The sequence below is a fragment of the Notechis scutatus genome, chromosome 14 (genome assembly GCF_049901735.1).
Source record: "Notechis scutatus isolate UNSWTSFEM ecotype Mainland chromosome 14, rNotScu1.2, whole genome shotgun sequence".
Classification (NCBI taxonomy): domain Eukaryota; kingdom Metazoa; phylum Chordata; class Lepidosauria; order Squamata; family Elapidae; genus Notechis; species Notechis scutatus.
Genome location: NC_142022.1, coordinates 669,700 through 682,472, shown reverse-complemented (window position 1 = coordinate 682,472; position 12,773 = coordinate 669,700). Strand labels below are relative to the sequence as shown.

General features: G+C 42.8%; 1 protein-coding gene and 1 long non-coding RNA gene across 2 annotated transcripts in view; one reads left to right on the top strand and one right to left on the bottom strand.

The window, feature by feature from the left end:
* The window catches only part of LOC148129481 (uncharacterized), a 342,063-nt gene that overhangs the window by 122,269 nt on the left and 207,021 nt on the right, over positions 1-12,773 (bottom strand). The window lies entirely within an intron of this gene.
* ITGA10 (integrin subunit alpha 10) overlaps positions 5,828-12,773 on the top strand; it is a 64,411-nt gene continuing 57,465 nt past the window's right edge. Inside the window, exon 1 of the mRNA XM_026686476.2 lies at positions 5,828-6,013. Within this exon, the coding sequence (XP_026542261.1) occupies positions 5,929-6,013 (85 nt within the window). The 5' untranslated portion in view covers positions 5,828-5,928. The remainder of the gene's footprint in view (positions 6,014-12,773) is intronic.

Here is a 12,773-nt window from a genome sequence, read left to right as displayed (position 1 = left end):
TGTGTCTGCACGAAGAGATGTAACCCGGGATCAGGCTGCTTTCAAAAAAAGATGTTTTATGTTTTTATGTTCTATGTTTTGTTTGTTTATGTTTGTTTTTAAAAATCAATAAAATTTTCAAAAAAAAAAAAAAAAAAAGAATGGACTGTCCTCTGTCAGAAATGGTGAGCTTAGGCAGGGGGTTGGACTAGATGACCTACCAGGTCCCTTCCAAATCTGTTAAATTACAGGGGAGGGGGAGCACACTAGAAACCTCGCCCATATGGCACCTTTGTTTTTCAGAATATGGTACTGAGAAGCTATGAATCGTGGTTTACAGACTGCAGGGATGGTTTTATTTGGCACGGCAAACCAGATTCACTTAACCATATTGCTCATTTAGGAACTGCAGTGATCCGCTTAACAACGGTGGCAGGAAAAGTGGTAACATGCAGGTAAAACAGATTTCTCACCTTAGCAACATAACTTCGGCTCAATTGTGGTCATAAGTTGAGGACCAGCTGTACAAGTATTCGCTCTTGACAGGAATGTGTTAACATTGTTCCTGGGTCACAGTGATATCCGAGTGTTGTTGCTGATCTCTAATGCCCTGAACAGGACAATTTTTAGGATATTTTATGGATGGATGAAGCTGTCATTTTTTAGCTTAAGTCAATTTTGTATAGAAATAAAGGTAGTCCTCGTTTTACGACTGCAATGGAGCCCAATATTTCTATTGCTAAGTGAAACATTTGTTTTAAGTGAATTTTGCTCCATTTTATGACCTCCCTTGCCACCATTGTTAAGTGAGTAATCTGGTTGCTAAGTGAATCCGGCTTCCCCATTGACTTTGCTTGTTAGAAGGTTGCAAAAGGGGATCACGTAACTCCGGGACACTGCAACTGTCATAAATAGGAGTCAGTTGCCAAGCATGTGACTTTTGATCACATGGCCATGGTGATGTGGCTCCGGTCTTAAGTGTGAAAAATGGCCATAAGTCACTTTTTTCAGTGCCGTTGTAACTTTGAACAGTCACGAAACGAATTGAGCAAGTCAGGAGTTACTTGTATCACTGTCCTTTGCTTCGATAATTAAAGTTTTATTAAATATTGTCATTTTGTCTCTTGTGTTTTCTATGAAACGTTCAGCATTTTGCAGTGGTTTTAATTTAAAAGCCCTCGTGGCGCAGTGGTTAGAATGCAGCATTGCACGCTAATTCTGCCAACTGCCAGCAGTTCGATCCTGACTGGCTCAAGGTTGCCTTCCATCCTTCCAAGGTTGGTAAAAGGAGGACCTAGATTGTTGGGGAGCAAGAGTAAACTGTAAACTGCTTAGAGAAGGCTGGAAAGCACTGTGAAGCAGGATATAAGTCTAAATGCTATTGCTATTTTCTTTCCTTCCTTTCTTCCTTGTTTCCTTCTTTTTTCCTTCCTTCCTTCCTTCCTTCCTTCCTTCCTTCCTTCCTTCCTTCCTTCCTTCCTTCCTTCCTAGGTTTCCTTCCTTCCCATCTCCTTCTTTCCTTCCTTCCTTCCTTCCTTCCTTCCTTCCTTCCTTCCTTCCTTCCTTCCTTCCTTCCTTCCTTCCTTCCTTCCTTCCTTCCTTCCCTCCCTCCCTCCCTCCCTCCCTCCCTCCCTCCCTCCCTCCCCAGTGATTAGAATGCAGTATTGCAGGCTAATTCTGCCAACTGCCAGGAGTTCAATCATGACCGGCTCAAGGTTGACTCAGCCTTCCGTCCTTCCAAGGTCGGTAAAATGAGGACCCAGATCGTTGGGGACAAATAGGCTGACTCTGTCAACTGCTTAGAGAGGGCTATAAAGCACGGTGAAGCGGTATATAAGTCTAAGTGCTATTTTCCTCCTTCCCTCCCCAGTGATTAGAATGCAGTATTGCAGGCTAATTCTGCCAACTGCCAGAAGTTCGATCCTGACCGGCTCAAGATTGACTCAGCCTTCCAACCTTCTGAGGTCCGTAAAATGAGGACCCAGATTGTGACTTTATAAACCCCTTAGAGAGGTCTGAAAAGGCCTGTGGACATGAATCTAAGTGCAATTGCTATTGCTAATTACTATGACCTGCCAGTGCCAGCATCTCATTGACCTTGGCAGCAATGAAACAACTGAAGTGGGTAAAAAGCTGCCTACGTCCTGGATGGGAAATCTCAGGGCTGCTGGCTAGGCCAGGAAGTGGGGAAAAGTCCTCAAAGAAGACGGAGACCTTGCTGTCTCGCTGACCAATGAACAGACAGGATGTGCTCCTGAGCAGAGTCCAGCTCCTTATCGCTTTCTAAAAAGGGAATGAAATATAAGCACGCAATGCTGCTAAATGTCCAGCAGATGGCAGCAGTGGATAAAATATTGGGATTGATTGAGGATTCTAGGAATAATCCCAACTAAAGTTAGTCCTCGTTTTATGACCACAATTGAGCCAAAATTTCTGTTGCTAAGTGAGGCATTTGTTAAGTGAGCTTTTTACGACCTTTCTTGTCATAGCTGTCGAGCGAATCACTGCAGTTGTTCTTAGTAACCCGGTTGTTAAGTGAATCCGGTGGCAAGAGGGGATCGCGTGACTCCCAGGGACGCTGCAGCTGTCATAAGTGTGAGTCAGCTGCCGATTGGATTGGGGTGGACTTGAATTTGGAAGAATTCCAAATTTTCAATCTGCTGCTCAGATCTGAGCTTCATGGGCAAATCCCTAATTCCAGTTGCACAAAGCATCTACTCGTATTCCACAAAAATCTTCAAAACATTTTTTCCCCCTCCTGCACAGGAATTTGCAGTTTGAGGATGAATACCAAAGCTTCTCAGCAAAAACACAAGATACAAAAAATGAGAAGCACAAGTGATTTTATTTTTTAAAGAGAAGCTTTGTTTTCTTTTGGTAAGCAAACCTTATTCCCCACCCACAAGAGGCTTTCTGCAAACCTGAGAGCGGCACAGTGTGGTGAAGAGACCTGTGTTACTTAAAAGCTTGCGGGCTTCAAATTCAGTTCAGCGTGCAGGTAAAACTCATTGGAAGGTGTTGGGGTCTTTTTAAAAAAAACCCAGCTCTTTAATGCAGTGGTCACCAACCGGTGGGCCAGGGACTACTGGTGGTCTGCGTGAAATGTCACCCCCAAAGCAATTAATCCAGGCTATGCTATGCTATGCTATGCTATGCTATGCCATGCCATGCCATGCCATGCCATGCCATGCCATGCCATGCCATGCTATGCTATGCCATGCCATGCTATGCCATGCCATGCTCTGGTACAAAGCCTGTGTCTTGGGGGGACCAAACCAGAATTTTGCATTTTGTAATTCAGGAGGAGGTTTAAGGGATGCTTGCTTCAAGTCCCCCCCGGTGCTAAAGGCACCCTTATTATCCCTAAATTCTCTTGACCCCCATCCATTCCCCAAAGGGACCCTGGGCTGCCTGCTTGGGTGGAGCCTTGGTGGGCACCCAGTGCCTGGCACACATGGTGCCACCCTTGTCCTCGGCAACGCCACCGGTAATGCAGAAAACAGGCACTCCCAAGGCCCAGCCCAGCCCCTCATTAAGTGGAGATTTTGTGAGATCTTTCAACTTAACCTACCTTATTAGTTGATTTTGGCTGGAAACTGGAAGGAAGGCTCAACCAATTAGGTAATTCTATAACTTAAAATGCCCCGAGCTAGTTATAGTGAAGCCCAAACCTTTGGAAGCCCTATTCGAGGGTTTGGGGGCTCTTGGTAGGCAGACATCCCATCCTCCCACCCCCACCCCCCAAAAAAAAACTTTTCTGGATGCTGGAGCACACTCCTTCACTTTAATCCCAGTTCACAATTGTTCAGAATGGGGAAATCAATCATTTTGGGATACAGCAGAGAATATCTATGCATGATGATGTAAAGCTATTCAACACCACAGACAATACTGCTACCCTCCAAAAAGACCTTGACTATGTATCAGAATGGTCAATCAAATGGCAACTTCAAATCTCAACAAATAAATGCTCTGCCTTATATATTGGCAGAAAAAATCAAAATAAAATACAAGCTAAATAGTCAAGACCTTGTTGAGGATCCAAACTCTGTCAAGGACCTTGGAATACTCACCTCTAATGATCTAAGTGCTAGAGCCCACTGTAACTACATAGCCAAAAAGGCGTTAAGAGTTGTTAACCTAATCCTACGTAGCTTCTTCTCTGGTAATATCACACTACTAACTACAGCATACAAAACATTTGCTAGACCTATACTTGAATACAGCTCATCAGTCTGGAACCCATATCATGTATCTGATATTAACACAACTGAGAAAGACCAGAAATATTTCACAAGAAGAGTTCTCCGCTCCTCTACTCATTGCAGAATACCTTATGCCACCAGACTTGAAACTCTAGACCTAGAAAATCTAGAACTATGCCGCCTCCGGTCCGATCTAAGTATAGTATATAAAATCATACATTGCAATGTCCTACCTGCAAATGAATAGTTCAGCTTTAATCATAACAATACAAGAGCACACAATAGATACAAACTCAAGGTTAACCGCACCAAACTTGACTGCAGAAAATACGACTTCAGCAACAGAGTGGTCAATGCCTGGAATACTCTACCTAACTCTGTGGTTTCTTCCCCAAACCCCAAAAACTTTAACCTTAGACTGTCTACTATTGACCTCACCCCTTTCCTAAGAGATCTGTAGGGGGCATAAGCGCACCAATCGTGCCTACCGTCCCTGTCCTATTGTTTCTTTTATTTTTCTTATAAGTATCTATCTCATGTATTCAAAACTATATTTATTCTTATACCTGTATCTTGTAAGCGATTGACAAATCAAATAAATACTAAAAATACTAAAGAAGCTTAAGAATAGGGGAGAGAAACATAACAAACACTGCATTTTACATACCAGTTAGATCCAAAAGGTATCAAGTAACTATTTCAACCAATATATACAGTATTATTAACGATATTAGTGCTACAACTGATAATTTGCTTTCTAGTTATGAGTAACAGAATTGGAAGGGACCTTGGAGGTCTTCTAGTCTAACCCCCTGCTTAAGCAGGAAACTCTACACCACTTCAAACCAATTGTTTATCCAATCTCTTCTTAAAAACTTTCAGTGTTGGAGCCTTTCAATTTCATTGCACACATTGATTTGATTCACAACTTCTGGTGGCAAACAGTTCCACTGGTTAATTGTTCTCACTGTCAGGACATTTCTCCTGAGTTCTAGATTGCTTCTCTCCTTGATGAATTTTCATCCACTGCTTCTCGTCCTGCCTTCAGGTCCTTTGGAAAATAAGTTTGTTATGAACAATTAGCTCCTTGTTGATGGTTAACGTTCCCACCAATTGTGCATTTGTGTGGTGAAGTGTGAAATTTGAGACAGTGAGTTGCATCTTCTGCCTGGCTGTTTCTAAATAGAGATAATTCACTGGATGTGTCGCTTGCTCTACGATCAGAACTAAAAGTTTTGCTTGAGTTGAGAAGTTTTTAAAATAGAATAGAATTCTTTATTGGCCAAGTGTGATTGGACACACAAGGAACTTGTCTTGGTGCAAATGCTCTCAGTGTACATAAAAAAGAAAAAAAAAAGAAATGCAGAGGCTTTTTTTTTCTTTTTTAATTTTTCATCTCCACAATTCAAAGCGACTTCTTCATCCCTTGCCAGCTTTGCAATTTGGTATTGTCCACCTTTGTTATTTCGGCATCTGCAAAATACAGGGTTTTTCCTTCTCTCTCTCTCTCTCTCTCTTTTTTTTTTAAAAAAAAAACCCACGTTGCATCCCACTGAGGGTGGGGTGGGAAAGGGAGGCTTATTTTTAGTGGCCAATCAAAATATTTTCCAAGATGAAGGAGGGAGAAACACACAGAGACTTTTGGTGGCGTGTCAGAAAAACCAGCCGAAGACAGTGCAACCTTTGAGATGCCTCGGCTGGAAGCAACGGACGGCCGTCCAGGCTTGGCCATGCCCAGATAGCCATGCCCGACTGGACCTCTTGGGCGACCCCTTGCTGTATGATGGGACCCTCAGCCAGCCTCCTCTTCCTCCTCCTGCTATTCCCAGGTAGGTTGCCTGGGGCACTTCCCAAAAGTTTGGGGAAGGAGGGTGCCATTCTCGAAAGTGGAATCCTCCAGTTGGAGGAGGCTCAGTGTGTGTGTCTGTGTGGGTTTGTGCGTGCCACTCAGAGTGGAGAAGGTCTGCCAGCTTCAGGGTCTCTTAATTTCTCATTGGGAAGGGGGTTTTACATTAAAAAAAAATCTATTTTTTTTGCAAATGAATCAAAATTCAAGCCAGAGACTGTATTTTCTTGCAAACTTGCAACCACGGTAAATTTGTGTGTCTTTCCCGTTTGTTATTTTGCTTAGAGGGCGTAGCGCCGGGAAAACGATTTCCCTCAATCTAGTACAGGAGCCCTCCCCTTACAACGGTTGGCTTCAAAGTTACGACAGCACTGAAAAAAAAGAACCCAGGGCTGTTTTTTGCACTTGCGACCGGCACAGCATCCCTAGGATGACATGATCAAAAGTCAGGATGCTTCATATTTATGACGGTGTGTGAAATCACCCGATCCCCTTTTGCGACCTTCTGACAAAGCAAAATCCATGGGGAAAACAGGATTCACTTAACAACCAGGTGACTTAACTTATCAACTGCAGTGATTCACTTTACAACAGTGGCAAGAAAGGTGATAACATGGATGAGGGGGAGTTATTATTTTATTATTATGATTTATTTACTTTGGTTTTTTTCTACGTTGTTTTCTACGTTGAGCGAGTAATAGGCTGCTATGTGTGTGTGTGTGTGTGTAAGTATGTATGTATGTGTATATGTGTATATGTATGTATGTATGTATGTATGTATGTATGTATGTATTCATATTCCAAAATAAATAAATAATACAAATGGGGCAAAAAACTCAGTTAGCAAAGGTCTCACTTTAACAACAGAAATTTTGGGCTCCGTTGTGGTCAAGGACTACCTGGAGTGGAAATCCAGCTGCCCCTTTTCTGCACTTGAACAAATTTGGTTAGGATGAACAGAATATTAGACTGAGTTAATCTAAGGATTACAACACGTCAGGGAAATGCTTTTATTGTTCAAGGTTTTGGAAACCCTTGATGATTCTTCAGCCTTTAGGGTTTATTGCTGCCCTGCTTGCTTGTTTTTGTTAGCCGTTCATGCATTTTTATGTAAGGTTCTTTGTGTAAGGAATGTGGTTAAAAACATCGCCAAATGTATGTGTTTCTTCCAGCAATACAAGTTCATTCTTTTATTTTTAAATTTTGAATATGCAGCCCAGTGTTGATTTTAAATATATAGCCTAGTAGCGTTAATTAAAAAAAACACACACGATGTGCATTTTTTTTCTTGTGCTCAGAAGCTAAACAAAGCTGGGTCTTAGTAAGAATTGGATGGGACACCACAAGGAGATCCTGGGGCTGAGAATTCTCAGAGTGTAACCTAATCTGAGAATTAAAAAAAAAAGAATCACAGAACGTTTTATTTAATTTAAATGAAATGTAGGGTCCTTAACATTATACAAAGAAGGCACATAGCTGGAGGCAAATAGGGTTAGGTCAGGCTTGCTGTCTTGAGCTACAGACTTTCTCAGAGTTTAAAAAAATGTTTTTTTAGGAGTGACCATGTCAGCGTTACCTGGGTGCAGCCAACTCTGAGACACATCACTCATTTCCCCCTTGACCCTGGTCTTCCCCCCATCCCCTCGATGTATATTCTCCAATGGGACACATCCATAGCCAAGAGCCATCAGTCATGCTCTCCAGTAATAATCTTGTGTGCCAACAGGTTCGGCTACCTAGCAATTATCTGAAACATCTAAGGAATGCACTACTTCTCCCACTCCCTTTCTGCTGACAACTCTAAAAGAAAAGACCAGAGAAATATTTCTGAGTTGACATAGGGACCGTTCAAAGTTACAATGACACTGAAAAAAAATGACTTAAGTTAGGACCATTTTTCACACTTATGACCATTGCAGCATCCCCAATGGTCACGCGATCAAAATTCAGATGCTTGGAAACTGGCATGGACTTATGATGGTTGCAGTGTCCCAGGGGACCACGTGATCCCCTTTTGCGATCTTCTGACGAGCAAAGTCCATGGAGGAAGCCGAATTCACTTAGCAACCGGGTTACTCACTTAACAACTGCAGGGATTCGCTTAACAGCTGTGGCAGGAAAGGTCATAAAATGGGGCAAAACTCACTTAACAAATGTCTCATTTAGCAGCATAAATTTTGGGCTCCATTGTGGTCATAAATCGAGGACGACCTGTACGCATCTGGATAGGGCCTGGTTCACGGGTTTAATATCCCAAAGTCCACAGTAAAAAGTCACCAATTCAATCCAGAGTTTACTCATCTAGAAATAAAAATTTCTCTTTTGATTTCAAGAGAAGTGGAGCAAGATTAGCTATGGAGAGTTCAAATAATTGCTCATTTTATAGAAACAGCAACTACACAGTGACTATTTCCCCCCAAATATAATGCTCAACCAAAGGAAAGCAGTCTGAAATCATATAGGGTCTCCTGCTTGAGCAGGGGGTTGGACTAGAAGACCTCCAAGGTCCCTTCCAACTTTATTCTGATTGATTGATTGAAATAGGAGGGAGGTTTCTTGAAATCAAAACTGGGACTCAGGTAATGGCTGATCTATAAACTAGATGAGTGTGTGATGGGGTTGCCTAGCCAAGAGTGTGTAGGAGGTAGGAGGTAGGGGGGAGGAGTGGGAGGAAGAAGAGAAGGACAATAAGGACAAGAAACATAAGAGGAAGAGGAGGAGTGGAGGAGAAAAGGAGGAGAAAGAAGAGGATAAGAATTGGAGGAGAGGAGGAAGAGAAAAACAGGAAAAACAGGTGGAGAGGAGGAGGAGGAGGAGGAGAATAGGGAGGAGCAGGATCTTTTCCTCTGGGGTGCGTCATTGTGCTGAAAACAGCCTGAGTTGTTTGACTTAACAACATACATGGAGTGACCATACAAAGTTACTCTCAGGGCTCCGGTAGTTACCCCCATTTAAATCGTGCGTCTCTAGCCGGATTTTCAAAGCTTAAAGAAGATTTATTAGGAGTAAACATGGTGGTGCTACCTGGGTGTAGCCGACTCTGAGGCACATCATTCATTGTCACCCTTGACCCTGGTTTTCCCCCCACCCCCTGGGTGTATCCTAATTCATATTCTCCAATGGGACACCTCCCTAGCCCAGAGTCATCAATCATGCTCTCCAGTTAGAATTTTGCCCGGCAGAAACATCAGTCACCTTGGAACTATCTTTGAAAACATTTATGGAATGCACTTTCGATTTCCAAGCTGCCACACTGCTCTTTCAAAACCCCTTCCCCCCCTCCCTTTCTGTTAGCAGCTCTAAAAAGACCAGAGAAATATTTTATGAGTTGTTGACATTTACAACATCAGAGCGGAAAAAAAGAAACGTACATTTTTTCACAGTGACAACCTTTGTAGCATTTCCACAATCACACAATCGAAAATTCAGAGGCTTGGCAACTGGTTCATACTTACGATGGTCGCTGTGTGCTGGGGTCGTGCCGTGGTCTCCTTTTGCGACCTCCTGACGAGCAAAGTCAACAGGGGAAGCCCGATTCACTTAACAACCTGGGTTGCTAACTTATCGATGGTAGAGATTCACTTAACAACCGGGGCAAGGAAGGTCATAAAATGGGGCTAAAACTCCCTTAATAAAGCGAATTCAGGCTTCCTCCGTCGACGTTGCCTGTCAGAAGGCGGCAAAAGGGGATCGCGTGACCTTGGGACGCAGCAACGGTCGTAAGTATGAATCAGTTGCCAAGCAGGGGCAGAGAGGTGATTTTAATTATGCATACCTGGAATCGGAATAGAATAGAATGAATGAGCTGGAAGGGACCTTGGAGGTCTTCTAGTCCAGCCCCTCTGGTGCTTTGGAGAATAATTTGACCCCCTCTTCTTTGTGGCAGCCCCTCAAATACCGGATGACTGCTATCATGTCATCTCCTAATCCTTCTCTTCTCTAGACTGGCCATACCCAAATCCTGCAACCCTTCTTCCTAAATTTTTGTCTCCAGGCCTTTAATCATCTTAGTTGCTCTTCTCTGCACTTTTTCCAAAGTCTCAACATCTTTTTTTGTAGCATTTTGTCTTTTGATGACCCTGTAATATCCCTTGCATCGGGGTGGAATCAGGGCAACTGAATGGAGCTGAGTGTTTACTGGCCGGATACCCTTCCTGTCGCCAGTGCAGAGTTTGTAGCTGATATTTACTCAATTCTGTTTACCCATTGTGACTTTTTTTTTTTTTTTTGGTAGGATGATGACCAACATTGGTTGGAGTATTCCAGGTGTGGTGGTCTGACTAGGGTTTTACAAAGCGGTATAGTAGTCTTGATCTTGATTCTATGCCTCTGTTTATACAATCCAGGATTGTATTAGCTTTTTTGGTGGCTGCTGCACACTGCTGGCTCGTATTCAGGTAGCAGGTAAACTCTTAACCAAGTCAGTAAAAGTTAAGTTTCCGAGTTATTGAGGCTTAGTGCATTGGGTGGATGATTATTCCTCCTGGGCTCTCTGCAGCTGAATGTGGACACAAATGGTCAGTGGGCTGCCCCCTTTGAAATGGGTTTCCTAAATTCAACTGGGGCCAACATTTCAGTCCCTCTGCTGCATCCACTGCAGAGAAAATCAGCACTTTGGGCAGTTTGTGGGAAAAACCATCACGGGAAATGCAAAGCGAACAGCAGTGGCTGTATACTTAATAGCTCTCTGTGGTTAGCCTTGGAAGGAATCTTTATTTTTTCTTTCTTTCTTTCTGGGGAAAGCAACACAACACAAGAATCCTTAATTCCATGGAGTGCTTCTGAAAGCATTATTGTATACAGCAGGGAGAAGGCAGTTAATTTCCCCCAAGAGGCCACATGAGAAACTTAGAACTGTTGCGGAGGGCTGAACTTAATTCTGCTCAACATTAATTTTCTTGCTTTATTTTTTTTAAAAAAGCATTAAATTATGTGGTTTTGATTACCGTGAAGGTGCATAGGCACACACACACAGAGAAGTAAATTGGGGGGGAAATAGCAAAATAATTCTGTCTTCAAAATAAAAGCAACGCAGTTGTACTGCATGGAGAATGTACACTTATTTATTTTTGATTTCTAAATGACCTCAAATGGGCCGCATAGAGGCAGATGTGGCCTGGGGACTGTAAAACATCCAGGTCTGATATAAAATGTGTGCATAGACCCATAGGCATCTCTTTGCACAATACATGTAGTCCTCGACTTACAACAGTTTTGTTTAGTGACAGTTCAAAGTTACCACGGCACTGAAAAATGTGGCTTATGACCATTTTTCAGTTACAAATTTTCAAAGATCCATCTCATCCTGGGCACCCTTTTTTTTTTTGAGCTATTACCATCTGGCAGACGGTACAGGATAATAAAAACAAGGACAAACAGGCTGAAAAACAGATTCTATCCCAGGGCAGGAGCTCTGTTGAATTCCACTGTATAGTGCAATGTTGGTGTGGTGTTGGGGGTTTTCAGTTCAATGTGTGGAGTGTGGCTTCAGAGAAATGGGAGTATGGCAGCAGATTTTTATAGGGGGAGTTTGACCGGGATGTGAAAGTGTTTTTGTGCTGATTCTGGGGTGACACTTCAGGACTGTGTGTGTGTGTGTGTGTCTAGGTATGTTTATTCTTCGGAACGTAGAGTTCCTCTGGGAGACCTAATTTAATTAGATCTGTTTGTGTGTGCAGACCATATCCTTTGATATGTGGATTAGGTCTGGGTAACTTATTGGAGGAAGTTTGCTCATTTTAGTTGATTTGCTTAGTTTCAGCTTGACCTTCAATTATCTAATAGTGGAGACACTGATTCTCAGACCATTGTGTTGTTAATGTTTTAAGGGAAGATGGAAACAGAAGGAAAGAGGGGGGGAGGGAGGGAGAGAGGGAGAGAGAGAGAAAAGCAAAAATCCACTCACGCATCATCACAAAATCTCCAGAACCGTAAAGCCTATAAATTTGAAATTTGGCACGTATGTTCCTCTTGGCTTCTAGGTGCTCACTAAGAAAGGATTTTTCCAAATGACCATCAGAGCATTAGCATTTCCTATATTATTATTATTATTATTATTATTATTATTATTATTATTATTATTATTATTAACATGCTCTGATGCTAAGGAGTTCTACTCCCCCTCCCCACCTGAAAATAAATCTCTTCCAAATGCAAAACACAAGCAGAGTAGTTTCACTTTCAGTTTCACAACACCAAGCAGCTTTAGTACAGAACAGTTGAGCTAAGCCACCCCCAGGCTCTGTTTCAGTTTCCAAACAGCCCTCAACTCTCTCACACACTGACAGTACGCTAGCCAGATGAATACCGCTGGATGCTGGTAGGCAGAGGCAGAATTTCCCTCCCTTATTTTCTTCTCCAAAAACTAAGCCCAACCACACAGTTTCATAGTGAAGCACGGGTATCAAGCTGATAGGTAGGTAGGTAGGTAGCTAGGTAGGTAGATAGATAGATAGATAGATAGATAGATAGATAGATAGATAGATAGATAGATAGAAAACTTTTCACACCAAGAAGGGGAAAAACTTAAGCAGTTCATATAGCAGAATGTTTTCCTGTCAGTCAAAGGTTACATCAGCCCCCCCGCCCCCCACCAACAGAGAGGGAAGGCCTGTTGCAGGCCCCACTTCAACTAGTGGAGTTTGGGGAGGGGGCTGCTTCTCTGCCCTTTCCTGTGGCAATATTCCTCCCCCTGGAAGAGGGGCAGCCCCCCCTCCAAAATACCCCGCCGTCCAAAAAAGAGC